The sequence below is a fragment of the Saccopteryx leptura genome, chromosome 2 (assembly GCF_036850995.1).
Source record: "Saccopteryx leptura isolate mSacLep1 chromosome 2, mSacLep1_pri_phased_curated, whole genome shotgun sequence".
NCBI lineage: Eukaryota > Metazoa > Chordata > Mammalia > Chiroptera > Emballonuridae > Saccopteryx > Saccopteryx leptura.
This window is the reverse complement of record NC_089504.1, coordinates 226,077,061-226,097,895: the sequence shown is the minus strand read 5'-3', so window position 1 is coordinate 226,097,895 and position 20,835 is coordinate 226,077,061. Positions and strand designations below refer to the sequence as shown.

Below are 20,835 nucleotides of genomic sequence, written 5' to 3'. Positions count from 1 at the left end.
GTACCTTTCCTTCCGTTTGCCTCCCTTCCTGCTCTGCACTGCTCTCCCTCCTCTCCCCCGGTGAGAGCCCTGATGACTGTCTGGGAAACTAGACAGGGGTGGTGCTATAAACAGTGTTGGAAAACCCCGCTCAGGAGATCCTGCAGGAACCGGGCACTGGAAATGGTAGACGTGCTTATAGGGACTTGTGGATTGGCTGCATGATGAAACCTGTACCAATAAGATGCAGAAATGAGGTACCTACATGAGAGCCCCATTCCCCTTGATGTGAGTGGGATGGTGGTTCTTTGGATACTGGAACCGTTCCTTCTTTCCTTTTATAGGTCATGCTTTTGACCTCCCTCCCTCCCTCCCTCCCTCCCACCCCTTCCTCCCACTTTTTACTTTTTTTCCAAGTACCGTTCACATGTCATGTTACTTTGCGTTAGTTTCAGGTGTACAGCGTTGTGGTTAGACAATCACATACCAGGAACCGCTTTATGTAGGTGCTTCAGAGTCTCCACCTCTCAGCTTGGCAGCTGCTGGATTGGCTCCCAAACAGGCATGTCAGCTCCTTGGGCCCAAAATAGGGCCTTCCAGAAACCAGGTGTCAGAAACCAGAATTCCCAGAACCGTGGGAAGGAGGCTGTGATCCTTGGCTTTCCCCTTTGTTAGAACTTTTTTTTTTTTTTTGTATTTACAGAGACAGAGAGAGAGTCAGAGAGAGGGACAGACAGGGACAGACAGACAGGAACAGAGAGAGATGAGAAGCATCAATCATTAATTTTTTGTTGTGACTCCTTAGTTGTTCATTGATTGCTTTCTCATATGTGCCTTGACCGTGGGGCTACAGCAGACCAAGTAACCCCTTGCTCAAGCCGGCGACTTTGGGCTCAAGCTGGTGACCTCGGGGTCTTGAACCTGGGTCCTCCGCATTCCAGTCTGATGCACTATCCACTGCGCCTGGTTAGGCCCTTTGTTAGAACTTTTTCATGCGCCCCCAATTCTGTCGTGAGCAGCTGAAGCCAAAGAGCCCTGACTCGCTATAGCCAAAGGAGCCCCCCCCGCAAGGTCCCCTGGAAATTGCATTTATTGAGCTGAATCTGCATTTCCCCATTTTCCCCCTATATGTGGGGAAAGGAAGGTGCTGAAGGGAAGCTAAGTGTTTTCGTCCCTCAGTTGGGCAATTTGGATCAAATATCTCTGCAACTGTCTTTTATTTTGCAGCTTGAAAGCCCTTTGAACGTTTTCTTCAAAGGCGTTTTCCCTAGTTGTTTTTCAGAGGTTGATTATAGCTATTGCCATTTCTTCTTCCTAGTTTTCCTTTCTTTGAAATATTTTTGATTTAAATAGGTTTACTGAAGCCGTGTTTCAAACGAGCTCTAGCTAACCAGGCGTAAGATTTGATTTCATCGGGATTTTCTTTTCCCGCCTTTGAAAAACAAAAGCAGCCCGATGTTTGATAGTTCAGGATCATCTTAAAGTGTCAGTGGCGCGGCTTGGCAGGGGCTGCCCCTGGGCTTTCCGAAGCAGCTTTCACGTGTGCGGTTCTTTGAGATTTCACAGTGCTGCTCTCAGAAAACCCAGCGATCATTGACTCAGGCACTTACCAAATCAAATTGAGGCTGACCCGTGTGACATTCCTGGGAGCTGCTCTCCCCTTTCACAATCCTAATTATAGGCCTATGTTTAAAATTTTTAATAATTACAGCTACGAATGTGAAACCTACTGGTTACTTCTCTACGAGACACTGCAAATTAAAACCCTTTTGGCTAGTTCAGCCGAAGACACTCAAGATGCAGATTTTTATCTCCTCCACTCCCCAAAACCATCAGCTAATTTGTCTTCCTGAAACTGTGCTTGAGACTCTGTGTTCCCAAACTTGCCTGGGAACTGTGTGGGGCGATCTGGCCTCTTGTCTCACTGGGGTGCCTGGGCCCCATCTGCTGTCACGCACTTCTTTGTAGACACAGGTCCAGGAGCAAAGGGAGGGAACAGAATGGGCCAGTTCTTTGCGTGACTGGAAGGAGCCCTGCGGAGATGAGGAATGGAGCCTTTTGTTTTGACTTCAGGAATCTTGAGAGAGAAGTTTCCTGGGACTCCTAGGAGTTTGACTGCTTGTGAAACTTTCTTTAAAATGTTGCCTCATCAATATAATATCTGTATTCTGGGGTGCTGGCTCTCCCGGTCATCCTAGCGGGTGCCCCTTGGGCACTCATGTTTCATTAACATTCCTTCAGGTTGATTTTCACACTGAAAGCATCTTCATATGAACATAGTCACATCTTTCCTCCTGCGGGTTTGCCCGTCCCTGTGGTAGGTTCTGACCCCTCATCTCCAGCCCTGAGCCGGAGGCTTTCAGAACCTCAAAGAGTCTGCCTCGGTGGGGTTTGGGAAATCTCTTTCCTTCTACAGCTCACCCAACTGACGGTGGGAGAAGCTGTGGAAACAGCAGGGCCCGTGGTGTGTGTAGTAGTTTTGTGGGCCCACCTGGCGTGTCTTCTTTTTCTGGGTTTTCCCACGGCTCTCCCAGTAATCACGCGCTTGGCACGCGGAGACAGGGCAGAGTCAAGGAGGAAACATGGTAATGAAGTCAGGTATAAATCGTGCCAGCTGGGGAAGTGTGAGGGTTTTGTTCAAGATGTGGAGAGAGTCCCTGACCACAGCCTACTTCTGACTGAGCCCTGTGAGCTGACAGTCAGCTGCTTGGGGACAAGAGCCATAATGTTGACATTGAAGTTCAAAGGAGGAACCCTGATCTTGAACCATGATCTTGACTCTGAGCTCAACAAAGATTATGGACAGATATCAGATGAAAGAGGACATTTAACTGTTCTTTAATTACCTGTCTTTAAGGTCAAAGGTCACCTGACTGGTGGTGGCGCAGTGGATAGAGCATTGACCTGGGATGCTGAGGTCCCAGGTTCAAAACCCTAAAGTCGCTGGCTTGAGTGCAGGATCATCTGGCTTGAGGACAGGTTTGCCAGGTTGAGTGCAGAGTCACCGGCTTGAGCTTGGGATCTAGACATGACCCCATGGTTGCTGGCTTAAAGCCCAAGGTCACTGATTTGAGCCCAAGGTTGCTGATTTGAGCTCAAGGTTGCTGGCTTGGGCCCAACGTTTCTGGATTGAGCAAGAGGTCACTGGTTTTGCTGCCCCCCCTGGTCAAGGCACATATGAGAAGCAATCACTGAACAACTAAAGTGATGCAACTACAAGTTGATGCTTCTTATCTCTCTCCTTTCCTGTCTCTCTCTCTCATTCACTTAAAAAAAAAAAGATCAAAAGTGAACACATAGCTAAAAAAAAAAGTGAACACAGCACCAAGGGCATGGGACCCAGATAGCTTTAGCCGCATTGGGCTCCTATTCAGAAGAAAAGTGACTGTGAGTGAGGTTCCTTAGTCTGGTTCTCACTGATGTCTTCCTGGCGTTATCTTTGCAGCCAACCTTCAGCGTTGTCTAGATCATTGGGTCTATCTTTTCCCCTCTCTTCAGGTCACCATGTGTTGCCCCACGTATTGAAAGCATTTTCAAAAGACTTGCATGAAGTGAAAATGTTCAGCTGAAAGAGTCAACTCTGAATGGTGGGATCGCTTATCCCTTGGGGGTGACATGGACCCCAGCTCGAGAAAATCAGTCTTCCTTCAGCAACCCGCTGGAAGCTGGGTTGCCTACCCCAAGGCCTCACTTCCTGTCTCAGTCCTGGAAAGCAGAGCCCCTCTCTTTCCTGGATGTCTCATTTCCAAGACACGATAGAAGTGGGTTTCGGCTTCACGTTGTCTTAGCTCGAGTTGGGTTTGAAGTGAGGCCTGATGGAAATGTCTCTGGTTAGGCCAGGGCATCACCAGCGCATATCTTTTTGTCCAGAGACCCGTGTGCAGAGGTGACTGCGGGCAGTGGCTGGGTTGCCTTTTGGATGCTAAATTATACATTAGCCTGAGAGAACACTTCTTTTCCTGCTGCTTTTTTTTCTTTCCTTTTATTCCATTTTCATGTCCACAATATCCTAATTCAGAGCCTGGTCTGTCCTCCCCCTCTCCGCAGACTTTGGTTTGAGCAACTGTGCGGGCATCTTGGGCCACTCGGATCCGTTCAGCACGCAGTGCGGCAGCCCAGCCTACGCCGCTCCCGAGCTGCTCGCCAGGAAGAAGTATGGCCCCAAGATCGACGTCTGGTCCATGTGAGTTACTGAGCGAGCTTGTAAAAGTGGGTGTTCCCCTTGCGGTCTCCGCTGTCCCTTCCTTGTGAAACGACATTTGGGTATGTGATGAGACTGTGTTAGATTGTAGGCTCTGGCACGGATATTTAGTGATTCTCTGGGGCCCAGCTTTTCACCTCTCTTCCTTCTGGTCTTTTCTCCACAACTTGCCCGAGAGGCCTTTTACAAAGTTTGTTTAGGTGGTCAGAAGACAAGAAAACAGAGCCCTACATGCACGCAAGTCACATCTTTTTGTTGCTTAAAATCCCCCCCTAGCTTTCCACCAGCGTCCGCATAGACTAAGCCCGGTGCCCGGAGGTGGGGGCCACACTCCTGTAGGACTCTGCTGCTCCCTATGCCTGTCCCTCCCCCACCCCACACTCTGCACATTCTTCCTCAGGCATGTTGGCCTCTGTCTTGTCCCTCCTGTCCCTGGACTTTGCACACCTATTTCCTTTGCCAGGAAGGTCATGTCCAAGAGCTCTAAGTGGCCTGTCCTGCCCCACATTCCAGTTTTTTTTTTGTTTTTTTTTGTATTTTTCTGAAGCCGGAAACGGGGAGAGACAGTCAGACAGACTCTCGCATGCGCCCGACCGGGATCCACCCGGCACGCCCACCAGGGGCGATGCTCTGCCCACCAGGGGGCGATGCTCTGCCCCTCCGGGGCGTCGCTCTGCCGCGACCAGAGCCACTCTAGCGCCTGGGGCAGAGGCCAAGGAGCCATCCCCAGCGCCCGGGCCATCTTTGCTCCAATGGAGCCTTGGCTGCGGGAGGGGGAGAGAGACAGAAAGGAAGGAGGGGGTGGGGGTGGAGAAGCAAATGGGCGCTTCTCCTATGTGCCCTGGCCGGGAATCGAACCCGGGTCCCCCGCACACCAGGCCGACGCTCTACCGCTGAGCCAACCGGCCAGGGCCCACATTCCAATTTTAACCCAGTCACCACTACAGATACTGCCGCTGAGTTCTTTGTGGCCAGGGCCTCCGACTGTCTCCTCACCCTTCTACTTTCCCCTCCAGCACCTCATAGTCCCTCACGTTCCTGCTTGGGGGCAGACCCAGTCAATATCTGCAGGGATGACTCATGAGTTCCTGCAGGGGCTCTGGTCACTGAATTCAGGTCCTTCCTGGTCCCCTCTTCATCACTTGTCAGTGGTTCACGGAGTAAATCCCTTGCCCTGTGGAAACGGGTTTCAGACAAATAGACAATAGACAGAGTGGGCTCCTGATGAAGACATAGAAGCTAGAGATGAGGAGCTGCTGTGAACCCAGGTGTGCTGTTCTAGAACATTCCTTGAATTCTCAGCTCTCCATTGTCCAGGTTGCAGAAAAGCTGGAGTCTGGTGCTTGCTTGCTGTGTGGCTGCCCCTCTGTCGTTCAGTGTTTATGGTAACCCGGGAAACCCTTACTCTCTGTTAGCCCCACTCTATGGAAGAAGAATGGATCATAAGAGAAATTAATAAAATATCCCAAGGTCACGGAGCCACTACGTGGTAACAGTGTGTGTCTCCAGGGTCTCAAGATAAAGGACTAAACCTTGAACATGATGTGCCTGCCCTAGCATGACCCCTGGGGCTCATCGGCGGTCATTCTCCCTGCCCCCATCCCTTTCCCTGTCCCTGTTCTTGTCCCCCACCTGTTCTCTATCTAACACCAGTTTCCTGTTCCTGAACACAGCCCACCTTCCTCTCAACCTCTGCCCTTGAACCCAGCTCCTTCCCTGGGAAGTCTTCTTCCTGTTCCCTTTTCCTCTTGTGTTGTTGGAGGCCAGTTCCTTGGGCAGCCCTCCTGTCTCCTGCAGGCTGGCTTGGAGGCCTCCCTGCCTCCTCAAGTGCCCTGGCCCTCACCCTGTGGTCATTGAGGCACATTATCCAGGTGAGCAGAGGTAGAGGTCAGAGGCTCTAGTTGGCAGAGGAAGCAAACTGAAGGATGTGACCATTGCCGGGGCCTAACATTAGAGGAATCCTGAAGTTCTGGTGGAAGATGAAGCAGAACCAGAATGCAAATGGGAGTCCCAGGGCCACAGAATTCCCTGCACTTGCCCAGAAAGGGCTAGCTCTCCCGGAACCCAGCTTGTCAGCAGGGGGAACAGGTCAGTCAGTAATCAGCTTCATTGCAAACTCCAGGACAAGACAGGAGAGAGGCTTGGGTGCATCCAGAAGCACCACAGCTGGAAGTGGCACACCGGGCTCTTCCTGGGCTGAGCTCTGCTTTCCTGGCCACCTCCCCACAGGAGGCATGGCTGAGAATATGGGTGGAGGGTGTGTGGTGTCCAGTGGCCCTGCAGGACTAAGGGGCCATATGCGGTGGGTGGGGATGGTGGTGGCAGGGAGGACGCCTCTTTGAGGGGCCCTGGGGTTTTGGCGCATTGCTAATCGCAGACTCTGTACTGAGTGCTGAAAGGCCTCAGATCCTTCTCAACACAGCGTCCTGACAGCCGTCACCCTGGGTCAGAGTTGGTACATGAACTGAGATGTGTTCTCAGTCCCTTCCCATGCTTGAGACTGCTCAGAGGTGCTGGGAACATAATGTCCTTCAGTGCACACTCATTGACTAGATGAACATGAGTGTTCTTTCCTTAACCATGAAGGGACCCACTTATGCTAAGTAGGATGCTCTGAAGGGGTCTAATTTTGCACCAAAAAGGGAAAAAAGGGTGAAAAAAGGGTGTGGAGAATGGGGAGCCTGAAAGACCAAATTACCATTCAGGGGTCTCATGTAACTGTGGTGACAGGCAGGGGATGGGGACATCGTGACCAAAGGGAAAGCGAAGATTGGCATGGAGAGCAGGTGACAGTTTGCTCCTGAGGTCTTGCTCTTGCGGGCACTGGACAATACAGTGTTGTCAATGTTGTCATGGTGATGGGGCTGAGCCTGTGGAAGGGGACCCTTTCCAACCATCAGCGGCGGAGCCGGCACCTCCCCAAATCTAGGAGAGCAGGTGGAAGGAAAGAGCCCTGGGGTTGTGATGCCGGTGGGAGAGGCTGGGTCTCCATTCCCTCCTGCTCACTGTTGGTGGGAGCCAGCCTAATCCCGTCTGGGCACACGCTGGGCTGTGAAAACCCAGGCCGCGCTGTCTGAGGGTCAGTCTTCAGCTTAGCCCCTCCGCTGAGCCCTCTGACCTCGGAAGGGATCCTCCTTCAGTGACCACAGATGCTCCATCCCTCTGTGTTTGGACCTTCCCATTGCCACCTGCTGTGTGCTGTCCGTTAGCCCCAGAAGCAGTGGTGGTGCTGAGGGGGAATAGAGGTGGGAAGCTGCAGGGAGGGTGACCGTGAGCCAGGAGCACGATGCCCGGACACTCCCCCCTCTTCCCCAGCTGCCGACGCGGCTGGGTTGCTCTGGGGACAGCTGGTCATTTCTTTGCAAACCTCTGCATTTTATCCACAAGGAGGTGACATGTCACAGAAGATCCTCCCAAAAGCTGTCATCAGACCTCATTCTGGGTTCAGGTCCCATAAAATAACATCCAAAAGCCTTTGCTAGGTGGTCATGTGTCTATAGACATGGTCGTCATCCAGTGGTGGCACAGTGGTGCCCATGCTCACCTTTGCTCAGCCACGAGGGACCCTCTGCTCTTTTTTCTTACGAATGTGGCTTCCCTGGAGCAGCTCTGCCTGCTGGCTGCCTGGAACATTCCCAAGGGGATGAGGCTGTGGCCCACGCCTTATTCACAGGGATAGCATAAATTAGGCCCCTGTGAGAGGCTGTGATCAAGTTTCAAAAACAAAAGGAAGCTATGTGAGCAACAAGCGGCTGACCAAAAGTTTGTTCATGTGGCACATATTTGTGAGCCAAGCACAGAGCTGAGTTCTGTGCATGCGCACAACAGTGAGTAGGACCGCTGCCTCGGTCGGTCGTGCACCTGGCGTGGTCCTTGTTGACCCTCACACACCCCAGGATGAGCAGTGTTCCAAAGGCTCCACACCTGTTGGTTCATCTCACCCACCAGCAACCATTCAAGGGAACACTTTGTTACCCCATGCTACAGGTGAGGAAACTGAGGCACAAGGAGACTTAGGCACTTGTCCAAATAGCACAGCTAGTGTGAAAAGGCCAGGGTTCGACCAAGGTGTTTGACTCCGGATTCTGCCTTGGTTGTTGCTCTCCACGGCATCTTCTGTGCTGTGTCTTCTTGTACCGGGTTTGTGTTCTCGTGAGGTCTACACACAGTGACCACTGTGGAGGAAGTGGATGGGATGCAAGGATCGAGGATGGGGTGGCCTCCTAAGGAGATGACCTCAAAGCCACCTGGGAGGAAGGAGGTGAGAGGGAGGAAGGCTCTAGGCAGAGGGAAAGGCCCTGGGGTGAGGAGGGGTGGGCAAGTGTTTAGATTCTTCCCTAAGGGCAGTGAGAGGCCATTGGAGAATTGTTAAGCAGATATGAGCAGGTAACAAAATGTTATAGGTTGACTCATTTCTCCTTCCAGAAGACATGCTGGAGTTCTGACCCTCAGCATCTCACAAATGTGACTGTATTGGGGAAATAAAGTCTGCACAGAGGTGATCAAGTTAAAATCCAGTATGGCTGGCATCTTTATTCAAGGGGGAAATTTGGACACAGAGAGACATAGGGGAATGCTATCTGACAAGGAGAGCAGAGATTGCAGTGACGGGTCTACAGGCCAAGGAGCACCAAAGATGGCCAGTGGCCACCAGAAGCTCTGGGGGGATGACTTGGTACAGATCCTCTCTCACAGACCCCAAAAGAGCCAAGCCTGCCAACACCTTCTTCTCAGACTCTAAGCCTCCAGAACTGTGAGAAAATAAGTTTCTGTTGGTTAAATCCTGAAATCTCAGGAAAGATCAAAAGTAAACCCCTGAGTGCTCATGTCAGCAGCACAGGCACTAAAATTGGAATAACACAGAGAAGATTAGCATGAAGCACTCCATATTTCTTAAAAGAAAGAAAGAAGAAAGTAAACTGATGAGGGAAAACACATCAGATTTAGGAGCCATTCTCCTTCCCAGTAAGTGTGACATAGTTCCTTTATTGAATCAACTTGACTAACAGATGAAACAGACTAACTGAATGCTTGGTCACCTCTCACCCAACAGAGTGTGAGTCTCCATGGTCAACCAACAGCGATCACCAGATGGTCATGTCATAAAATCGTTGCTGTCACCTATAGGTAATAAATTATCAGCTGCATGAAAACCACAAATAAAAGGAAAACACAAAAGTATGTAGAATTTTGTCCACATGATGATGGAAGGGTCCACTAGAGTCAGAGGGCAGGGTCAAGGTGCCTCTAATGCCATGCTGGGCAGAGCGGGTCGCATGGCCAAACCCAGTTGGAGAGATAGATTCTACACCCGGATGGGGTAGTGGCAAGGACTTTGGGAGTTTTTTTTTCCCTTTGGCAGTCTACTCACTCACCTACTGCTATGAACTAAATTATGTCCTCCCTGTAATTTCATATGTTGAAGCCCTAATTCCCAATTTGACTGCATTTGGGGCCTTCGGAAGGTAATTAGGTTAGATGAGGACATGAGCGTGAAGCCCCACCCTGATGAGATTACTGTCCTTGTAAGAAGAGACTCCAGAGAGCTTGCTTGCTCTCCGACATGTGAGGACACAGTCAGAAGGTCTGCAAGCCAGCATGAGGGCTCTCACCAGCACCAACCACGCTGGCACCCTGACCTCGGTCTCCCAGCCGTCAGCACTGTGGGAAATAAATGTCTGTGGGTTAAGCCACCCCATCTGTAGTATTTGTTATGGCAGCCCGAGCTGACTAAGGTACCTACTTACCTGCGGGTTTCACCTGTAAACAAATAGAGCATGACAGGCACAGTGCAGAGAACACATCCGTCTGAGAGCTGGTTTAAGTCAGGAAGGCTTCTGAGGTGAGTTTAATCTGCTCCTGGGGGACAAGGTGGAGTTTGCTAGATGGGGAAAGGAGGGGAACGTTCCAGGCGGCAGGGAGAGTGTGTGGAAAGGCAGGAAGAATCGGCCTCTGATGATGACGATTGCTCTTGATCTTGGAGAAAGTGTAAAACTTCAGACCTTCTGTGAGAGGTTATATTTTTCATTGCTTCAGGAGGTTGTGCCTGAGACGCAGTTGGTTTCTGTTTGGTGCCCATGAGTTTTGCTGTCAGGACTGGAAATGGAAAACCCAAAGAGAATTTAATTTAAAAGGCCGTTTAAAAGAAGAGAATGAAAACAGAATCAATTTTCTCTCTGGGTCAGACACTGTTATTACCTAACATCTCCTTTTATTGTTTCAACTCAACAACAAAATGAAGAGTTCATTTCCCAAATCAAAAGCAAACGCCCCTCTCCAAAGGTTTTGGACCTTGATGACAGACAAGGCCTTTTCTCAAGACTTCTGAGACTGACTTAGGAAGAAAACCACCTTGTCATTTCAGGAAGCTCTGGGAGAGAAAGCTCTTCCCCAAACATGGGGCCCCAGGTCCTCCTCCCCTAGTGAACCTGGAATTACCAAGGTCAATGGAAAATGTTACCCTCCATCTTGGGGGTTTTCCATAATTTTTAATGGTCATTATTTTCATCTGTGGACCACCGAGGAACATCTTTAAAATCATTCACTTCTTCCCTTTTCATACAGATGAACGAGATATCTGAATCCGTATCTCCAAGGAACTTTGAGATTTCAGATATAAAAACAAAAATATTCATTCTGGTGCAGTGAACATTTTTTTATTTTTTTAAATTGCTAACTTACTTTTCCTCCAAGTGGAATACATGGCAATTAAAAAAAACTTCAATTGCAGATGTACCTTTTACATGAAAAGAATCAAAATTAACTTTATTTTCAGAATATTCTAGTGCTTGTTTGAGAATGTTGGTGCCTCTCTGAAGGGTGAGGAAAATGGAAATGGAGAGCTCTATCCCCAAGAGATTGAGAATCCAACATTGTTTCCAACCAGAGCTGTTTTTTGCTGTCTCGGGGGCACCTGGGGTGGGAGATGCCTTCGTGGGAGGCCTGGTGCTTGTGGAGGGAGGTGCAGAGCACACTCAGACACCTTCTCAGCCTCACCCACTCTGTTTCATTTAATGGGAAACTCTGTCCCCAGGGCTGTCCTTTGGGTAGACCATTTGGCTGAGGGAGCCATGATGTTCTCAGCCTATATCAGGGGTCAGGAACCTTTTTGGCTGAGAGAGCCATGAATGCCACATATTTAAAAATGTAATTCCATGAGAGCCATACAATATGTTTAACCCTAAATACAAGTAAATGTGGGCATTTTATGTAAGACTAATACTTTTAAAGTACCATAAGTCTCTGAATCTTTTTAATAATGTTGTTATGCTGTTGCTAACCAATGATGAATAAAGTACTTCTTACCATTAATGTGACTTCTGGTGCTGCATGGTTTTGCTGATGACTTTGTAGTCTGTTTGATACGTGGTGAGGTTAAGCTTCATGCAGGCGTTGAGACTTCCATCCGTTAAACGTGATCACAGGTTGGTCTTAACGTTCTTTAGATGTGAGAAAGACTGCTCACATGCATACGTAGAACCAAACATTGTCAGTACAGCAATACTCACATGTTGCAGTGTGTGGTGTGTGACGGGAAGTGCGTTCCAGGTTTTGACAATCAGCTGGTCCGCTGGTTGAAGTTTTTTCATTTCTCCCCACTTGTGTTTGCTCGCCAACTCTGCTTGCTGTCGTGCAAGTCTTTCAAATCTTCATTCAGTGACTTGAACTTATTCACCCACATGTCTGAGGCCTTCAGGTCAGCAGCTTATAGCTCAAAATCTCTGACAGAGACACTGGGGATGTAACTCAGGTCGGCGCTGTCCACTACACACTCGTGTGGATGGGTGATGAACTTAAAAAGACGAGTGTGCTCACGAAATTCTCCAAAACGTGCTTTGAATGACTGCAGGAGATTAGATGTGAAGCCTGCTAGCTGCTGGAGATCAAGATATTGAGCAGGGTCACTTGCTGTGCATGCATCTTTAAATTCTCCTAGTTTTTCAGAGTGTAGTAAATGACCTGTTTCAATGTTGGCGATGAAGAGTTCCAACTTGTTTTCAAATGCAAACACTGCTTGTTGAAGGAATAAGACTGTATTTCCAATGCCTTGCATTTTCACATTGAACTGGTTCAGATGTTCAGTTATGCCCACGAGATAGTAGCTAACTTCAGGAGCCACTCAGTGTTAGCTAACTCAGGATGCTCGACGTTTTTCATTTCAAGAAAAGTCCGGATTTTGCTCAGACAAGCTGTGAAATGGCTAAGCACCTTCCCTCTTGACAACCAACGCACATTGCTGTGCAGAAGCAGACCAGGATAATTATTCCCAACTTTATCCAGCAGTGTTTTAAACCGGCGATCATTTAAAGCTCGGGCAACAATAAAGTTGACCACCCGAATGACCAGCAACATCACCTCACCAAGCTGCTCGCCATACATCTGAGCATAAAGCTCCTCCTGATGTAGGATGCAGAGAAAACTTAGAATGGGTCTCTTTTCATGTTTATGAAGAAGCGCTATGAATCCTCTGTTTTTCCCACCATGCACGGAGCACCATCAGTACACACCGAAATAAGTTTATTCATTGGTAGATTTTTTTCAGTGAACTCAGTGAAAGACTTGAATAAATCCTCTCCTCTTGTCTCTTTCATAGGCAAAACAGCAAGACTTTCCTCACGTAGTGTGTCACCCACAGCATACCTTGCAATCATACTGAACTGGGATGAATGGCTTACGTCTGTTGACTCATCCAAAGCGAGAGAAAAGAATGGTGCTGCATTTTTGTCCTTCACTTGTGTTGCCTCAGTTTTATTTGCCATCATGATGGTACGATCGTGAACAGTTCTTGCCGACAGAGGCATGTCTTTTATTCGTTTGATTATCTTGTCTTTATCTGAAAAGTCGTCAAAAAGTTCATTGAATGTTTTGGCATACTCCCCATCTGTGAATGGCTTTCCGTTTCTCACAATTGCTAAAACACCAGCAAAGCTAGCCGAATTCCAGTCACCTTGTTGGGTCCAAACACGGAGTTGCTGCTGACTAGCTTGCACTCTACACAGTAGCTCTTGACATGCTTTCTTCCTGCTGTCCCTGCTGGATATTTCGATGCAAATGTAGTATGGGATGTGTCAAAGTGCCGCTTCATATTTGACAGTTTCATCAATGCAATTTTATCATTGCATATTAGACACACTGCAGAACCTGCTCTCTCCACAAAGGCGAATTCCTCTGTCCATTCCTGCTGAAAAGTACGATACTCCTCACCTTTTTTCTTTTAGTCATCTTCTTCGTCAAAAGGGTTTCTGCAATTAGCTAGCTGACTACTTGATTAAAAGGAGGGAAGTTTACTCCCTGACCTCACAATGACCCGTGTACTTTACGCATTATCCAATAAAAATTTGGTGTTGTCCCAGAGGACAGCTGTGATTGGCTCCAGCCACCCGCAACCATGAACATGAGTGGTAGGAAATGAATGGACTGTAATACATGAGAATGTTTTATATTTTTAACATTATTATTATTTTTATTAAAGATTTGCCTGCCCTGGCCATTTGACTCAGTGGTAGAGCGTCGGCCTGGCGTGCAGGAGTCCTGGGTTCGATTCCCGGCCAGGGCACACAGGAGAGGCGCCCATCTGCTTCTCCACCCCTCCCCCTCTCCTTCCTCTCTGTCTCTCCCTTCCCCTCCCGCAGCCAAGGCTCCACTGGAGCAAAGTTTGCCCGAGCGCTGAGGATGGCTCTGTGGCCTCTGCCTCAGGCGCTAGAATGGCTCTGATTGCGGCAGAGCGACGCCCCAAGATGGGCAGAGCATTGCCCCCTGGTGGGCATGCCAGGTGGATCCTGGTTGGGCGCATGTGGGAGTCTGTCTGACTGCCTCCCCATTTCCAGCTTCGGAAAAATACAAAAACAAAACAAAACCCAAAACAAAAAAACAAAACAAAACACAAAAAGATTTGTCTGTGAGCCAGATGCAGCCATCAAAAGAGCCACATCTGGCTCGCGAGCCATAGGTTCCCGACCCCTGGCCTATATAGATCTGGCTGGTTCTTCAGGAAAGAGATTTGTTTCAGGCCTCCAACTCTGTTTTCCCCTCAGCTACTGCCCAGAGTAAAATATGGAAGGACAGCATTTTCTCTCCATTCAGACTCCTCAAAATGAAAGATGGCAGGAGAAGGAGATGGAAGAAATAGACCTGTAGCTCCTTTTGGACCATCTAGAAAAGCTTTTGACTTTTAAGAGAGAAGCTTCCTTTGGCTTCTGAGATTTCTCAGTTATAAAATCTAAAACTTTTTTTTTAGATAGCATGTGCATTTAAAATAGAAAAGGGAAAGGAAGAAAGAAAATGGGGAAAAGTCCTAAAATCCATAAAAAAAATGATTTCTTGGCGAAAGCAGACCACTTCCTAGAGCAGTCATGATGTTTGAGGCTTTCCAAATGTGTGGACTGCTTCCCACTCTACTTTCAAGATCTTTAACCAGAGTTGCCGTGGAAGTTGATGCTGAAAGGTGGAAAGAGCTAGTAACTCTCAGGTGCAGGGTTGTTTTTAATTCTTTCGAGGTAATTTCCATCTTGAAGAGTCACACAGATGCCAGGTGTCAGCTGAAGGCTCTCTCGGCTGTGCTCTGGCATTAATGGGGCAGTGTTCGGGGATCCTGCCCACCTGCACCGTGAGAACAACTCATCAGACCCCCACCTGCCAACACAGCTCCATGGCTGTGTCACTGCATCTTGTTACAGTTGTTGGCTGACTTCCCCAGGGGGCTGTGACTGTCTTTCTTTTTGGGGATGGTAGGTGATACCTCAGCTTTTCCTCCAGGGAACAGTTTTGTGTAGCAGACTAAACATTAGGGTCAACATCGGGCTCCTGAGTTAATTCTGAAGTGTCCACATTTCTGTTTGATGGGGACCTCTTCCCCTTCCCCAATTCTTCCAGCTGCCCCTTGGTGTCACTTTTCTGCTTTCAACACCAAAATTATTCCACACTGGCCAGTACCTTTGGGGTTTCTTCCACCCAATGATGACTCACCCGTATTTTTTTTCTGTTTGGAAAAACCCGGATTGTATTTGCTTGTTGTCTTCCTGCATTCCAGAGACTCATCACTTTATTTTAAATCACTTGTGGTTCTTGGGGGCTCTGCGCCTGCCATGGAGAAGCTAGAAAGCCCCAGGCCATGCTTCAAAAGACACGTCAGGAAATTCTGAGCATGTTTGGAATCCTTGCTAATTCTGTGCGATTACAGAGATTTATAAGCTGCATTCCACAATTTTTCCTCGGTATTCTCACATCCTTCTGAAACATCAAGGGGACTAGCTTTCTCTTTATCCAGATATTAGAAGTAGATGGAAACTGCAGGAGGTGGTATTAAGATGCTCAACCCGGTTTCCCTCTTAAAATCCCTCTAGAACCCCGTGACTGTTCACGTGGGTGCCCATCAGCATTTGGCACCTAAGATATGCATTGTAGGGTTTTTTTGTCCTGTTGTTTTTAAAAAAGTTTTGGGATGAAATAGTGAACCACGCTTGCCAGGCAGTGAATCTATGCAGGGCACAGCACTCAGCACTGTCTGTGGCTTACCTAGTTTGACCCTCACACAACCTGAGCGGGAAGGACTACTATTCCCCACATTCTGTAGACAAGAGCCCCTGGGGTGATGGTGGTGGGTGCTCTTTAAGGACTTGTGACTGCTTCTGTTGGTGATAAACTCCAAGGAAATAGAATTCTGAAGTCAGTTTGGAACAATAACCCTCTGGAGTTACTACAAAAACCACTCGCTGCGTCTGGTCTGAATCTGACCATAGAGGTTCCTGGAATCATCTTTTTTTTTTTTTTTTTTTTTGTATTTTTCTGAAGCTGGAAATGGGGAGGCAGTCAGACAGACTCCCACATGCACCTGACCGGGATCCACCTGGCACGCCCACCAGGGGGCGATGCTCTGCCCATCCAGGGCATCACTCTGTTGTGACCAGAGCCATTCTAGCGCCTGAGGCAGAGGCCATGGAGCCATCCTCAGTGCCCGGGCCATCTGCTCCAATGGATTCCTGGCTGCGGGAGGGGAAGAGAGAGACAGAGAGGAAGGAGAGGGGGAGGGGTGGAGAAGCAGATGGGCGCTTCTCCTGTGTGCCCTGACTGGGAATTGAACCCGGGACTTCTGCACGCCAGGCCGACGCTCTACCACTGAGCCAACCAGCCAGGGCTGGAATCATCTTTTAAGACAAGCATCTGTTACCTGTATATGTGGTCCCAGCCAGACCTCGGTGAATGGCAGCGACTTGAGAGTTTTGTCATCTTTTGTGGCTAGTGGTGACAAGGAGATAAGAAGTTTGATGTCTCAAGGACTCTTGAAGAAAGAAATTTACATAAAAGTTTTAGAGTTGGCCCTCCGGCCCCATGTCGCCAAGCTCCTGCTGTAACGTAAAGGTCACATTCTATAGCGATCCTGACATATTCTGCAGTATTTTACACACCGCCGCCCCGTCCCCGTGACAGGGAGCTCTGTGTTAAAGATAAAGGGAAATATATAGGGTCACAGGAGTATTCTTCAGACTTGTTGAGTATTGTACAGTCTTCTTAGAAAGAACAAACATTATGTTAACCCTTCCTCTTGACTCATTAATTTTATTTACATTTTACTTACTGTTCATGAACATAAACTCCTTTTACGTATGGCTCTCTACAGATAAAAGCCAATAATAATTTACAAGTTAAATCTAACCAAGTCTAAAAAAACCCCCAGATATTCAAATGAGCCACATGAATCATGGGCCACGACTACTGTTCCATGCAAGATGAACTAACTGCTCACACGGTCCGAGTGTGATTCTCACTGCTGGGCTGGGCTCGGAGCGGGTCAGGCCGTCTTGTGATCACTCCCCCTCTCTTCCCTCTTCCAGCGGCTTTCGAACTGGAGTGTGCACCCCAAGCTGCTGAAGGACTCGTGAAAGCAGACCATGGGCTCTGCACCTAGAGTTCCTGATTCAGCAGGTCTGGGGTGGGGGTCTCAGGATTTGCATTCCAGCAAGTTCCCAGGTGATGCCTCTGCCACTGGTCTGAAGACTACCCTTTGGGAACCACTGCAAGACTCAGATCATCAGAAGACTTTTTTTTTTTTAATCATTTTTTATTTTTCAATTACAGTTGACATACAACACTATATTAGTTTTAGGTGTACAAACCAATGATAATATATTCTATAACTTGCTAAGTGATCATCCCTATAAATCATCCCCATCTGATACCATACGTAGTTATTAGACTATTATTGGTTACTATTATAACTACTGTGCTGTACTTTACGTCCCCGTGACTGTTCTGTAACTACCAGTATGTACTTCATCCCTTCACCTTTTTCACCCAGCTCCCAAATCCCTCCCATCTGGCAACCCGTCAGAATGTTCTCTGTATGTTTCTGTTCTGCTTCTTTATTTGTTTTGTTTTTTAGATTCATCTGTTGACAGATATGTGTTTATTGCCATTTCATTGTTCATATTTTTGATCTTCTTCTTCTTTAAAGAAGACCCTTGAAGATTTTATATACTACTGGTTTGGTGGTGATGAACTCCTTTAGTTTTTCCTTGTCTGGGAAGCTCTTTATCTGTCCTTTGATTTAAAATGATAGCTTTAGCTGGGCAGACTGGTCTTGGTTGCAGGTCCTTGTTTTTCATCACTTTGGACATTTCTTGCCAACCCATTTTGACCTGCAAAGTTTCTGTTGAGAAATTAGCTGATAGTCTTACGAGAGCTCCTATGTAGGTAACTAACTGCTTTTTTCTTGCTACTTTTAAGATTATCTTAAAGGTCTTTAACATTTGGCATTTTAATTATGCTGTGTCTTGGTGTGGGCCTCTTTGGGTTCATCTTGTTTGGGATTCTCTGTGCTTCCTGGACTTGTATGTCTTATTTCCTTCACCAGGTTAGTGAAGTTTTATGTCATTTAAAAATTTTTTAAATTCATTTACTTTTAAAAATAGTTTTAGGCCCTGGCCGGTTGGCTCAGTGGTAGAGCATTGGCCTGGCGTGTGGGGGACCCAGGTTCGATTCCCGGCCAGGGCACATAGGAGAAGCGCCCATTTGCTTCTCCACCCCCCCCCCCTTCCTTCCTCTCTGTCTCTCTCTTCCCCTCCCGCAGCCAAGGCTCCATTGGAGCAAAGATGGCCCGGGCGCTGGGTATGGCTCCTTGGCCTCTGCCCCAGGCGCTAGAGTGGCTCTGGTCGCGGCAGAGTGACGCCCCGGAGGGGCAGAGCATCGCCCCCTGGTGGGAAGAGCGTTGCCCCTGGTGGGCGTGCCGGGTGGATCCCAGTCGGGTGCATGCGGGAGTCTGACTGTCTCTCCCCGTTTCCAGCTTCAGAAAAATACAAAAAAAAAAAAAAAGTTTTATTGATTGATCTGAGAGAGAGCAAGAAACATCAATTTGTTGTTCTACTTATTTATGCATTCAGTGGTTAATTCTTGTATGTGCCTTGACTGGGGATCAAACCTGCAACCTTGGTATAACAGGATGACACTTCAACACACTGAGCTACCCATATAAGGCTTTATTATTTTTTCAAATTAGTTTTCCATTTCTTGCTCTTTCTTTTCTCCTTTGGGCACCCCAGGATACGAATGGTGGTATGCTTGAAGTTGTCCCAGAGGCTCCTGATACTCTCTTCATTTTTTTGGATTCTTTTTGCTACTCTGATAGGTGTTTTTGCTTCCTTATCTTCCAAATTGCTGATTTGATTCTCAGCATCATCTACTTTATGTTGATTCCCTGTAAATTAGTCTTCATTTCAGTTAGTGTATCCTTCGTTTCTGACTGGTTCTTTTTTTCTGGTTTCCATGTCCTTATTTATGCTGTTGAAGTCTCCAAGTTCAACTACATTTCCCTAAGTTAACTGAGCATCCTTATAACTGGTGCTTTGAGCTCTGCAACTAGTTGATTGCTTGCCTCCTCCTTCCTCATTAGCCTGGGACAGTAAAAGTGATATTTTGGTAAAAGTTGTTGTGTTGGTAAATAAATGCAAAAAAGCAGGCCCTGAAATCGCGGGTGAGGGGTGGAGGATGTGCTTGGTGGTACAGTTGTCATCCAGTGTCCCTGGGTAGGCTTTGTTTACTAAGCTTTGTTTAGTGTATTACCAAAAAGAAGATAAAGAAAAAGAATTGAAGAACGCCTGGAGAGGGTCTGTGTACCTCAGCTTGAGAAACACTATTTGGGGTGGGTATTCTAAAACACCTACCTGCAGAAAATACAATATTGTGCAGTTTATCAGCCTCTTCAGCATGAGGTCTGAACGTTAAGAGCCAGGATTGAGGCACGGACAGGTGAGCAGGGGCAGAATCACCTGATCCTGTCCCACCCTGATGGCTATAAGTTGCAGTCTTTGGCTTGGTATTGTGAAGCCCCTCCATAATACATAGAGTTGCCCTAAATGGAACCAGCTGCTGGAGGCTGGAAACAGCTTGGATCCAGAGGCTGTTTGGGGGTCTCCAACAACAAGCTTTGTGGGGTGTTCCAGGGGTTTCCATCTGTAAAAACAATGTGTCCGAGACCCCTCCAGATGCAGAGATTCTGCAGCTTGGAGGCCCTCTTAGTTTCCCCTTCGTATCAATTTCCCAGAATCCTCCAACACACCCAAAATGCAGCATTGCACCACAGGCTCTCACGTGTCACTAGCCCTAGTACCCCATGGCTCCCCCCAGACAGGCTCCTCCTCTGCTTTCCTGATCTGTCGTTCTCACCACTATTTGTCCAGCTTTCCAGGTTTGAACCAGGCACGTCCCCTTCCGATGCCTCCACAGCTTCTCTGCTTTTCCTTTCCACCACACGCGTCAGACTTGCATAGCAGTGTGCGGGTTCCCTGCCATCATCTTTGCTCCCCATCTGGAGCTCCTCTAACCCACTGAATAACAGACAACTCCTCCCCACCTTCTGTGGCTGTACGCCTGTCACTCACCCAGCATCTGTTCTTGTCCTGGGGCGTGAGCCGCACTGAACACACGGACATTCCGCTCCAGACGGCCCACGTGTGCTCTGTTTGTTCTCATCCCCGTTTCTAGGTCTTCGAGGTTTGTCCTCACCTCGGCCAACTCACACACCTGTGCTTACCCCCAGAGGCCTCCGGTCTTCGCATGCTTGTTGTCCTCATCCTCCCTCAATATCACTCCTCTGTGGTCAGAAGCAGGGCAGGTCAACATTTTCTTGTTTCTGCCACACTCATCACCAAGAGGAACGGTTGTGCTTATTTATTTATTTTCCTTGTCGATTGTGTCTCCCACAAGTCAAGAAGGCGGTTCCTTGTCTGGTTCCCCTCACCCGACACCTGTACCACAGCTCGGGGCACAGAACCAGCCCTCTAGGGTGTGGGATGACCGTTTGTGCGCCTGTCTCCCCAACTCAGCTGAGTTATGGAGCAGGACCCGGTCTTAGCCCAGGTCCCTGAGAATGATTTCTAGCTGCAGCCATGGGCTCCATCCCTGTATCTGGAGTGCTGCTGTGATTCAGACACACCTCAGTGGAATTACTCCCCCAGCCCCCCTCCCCAGGTATTCATTTCAATCAGTTTCATTGGATTTGTTTTGACTGGAAATCCTACTGCCTGTTTTTAAAATATGTTCCCTTGGGCACTTTGGAACACTTGAGGCCTCTTGGCAGGCAGGGCAGGCATTACATCCCATCAGGAAATCTCATCAAGGTGATATTAGGCTTATGTCAGGAAAATAAAAATCCTCTAAGAAGA

General features: G+C 48.1%; 1 protein-coding gene across 4 annotated transcripts in view; it reads left to right on the top strand.

Annotated features, from left to right (window-relative positions):
- The window catches only part of HUNK (hormonally up-regulated Neu-associated kinase), a 105,792-nt gene that overhangs the window by 52,548 nt on the left and 32,409 nt on the right, over positions 1–20,835 (top strand). For all 4 annotated transcript variants that reach the window (XM_066370365.1, XM_066370366.1, XM_066370368.1 and 1 more), the window contains one exon: positions 4,027–4,162. In XM_066370365.1, coding sequence (XP_066226462.1) covers positions 4,027–4,162 — 136 coding nt within the window. The remainder of the gene's footprint in view (positions 1–4,026; positions 4,163–20,835) is intronic.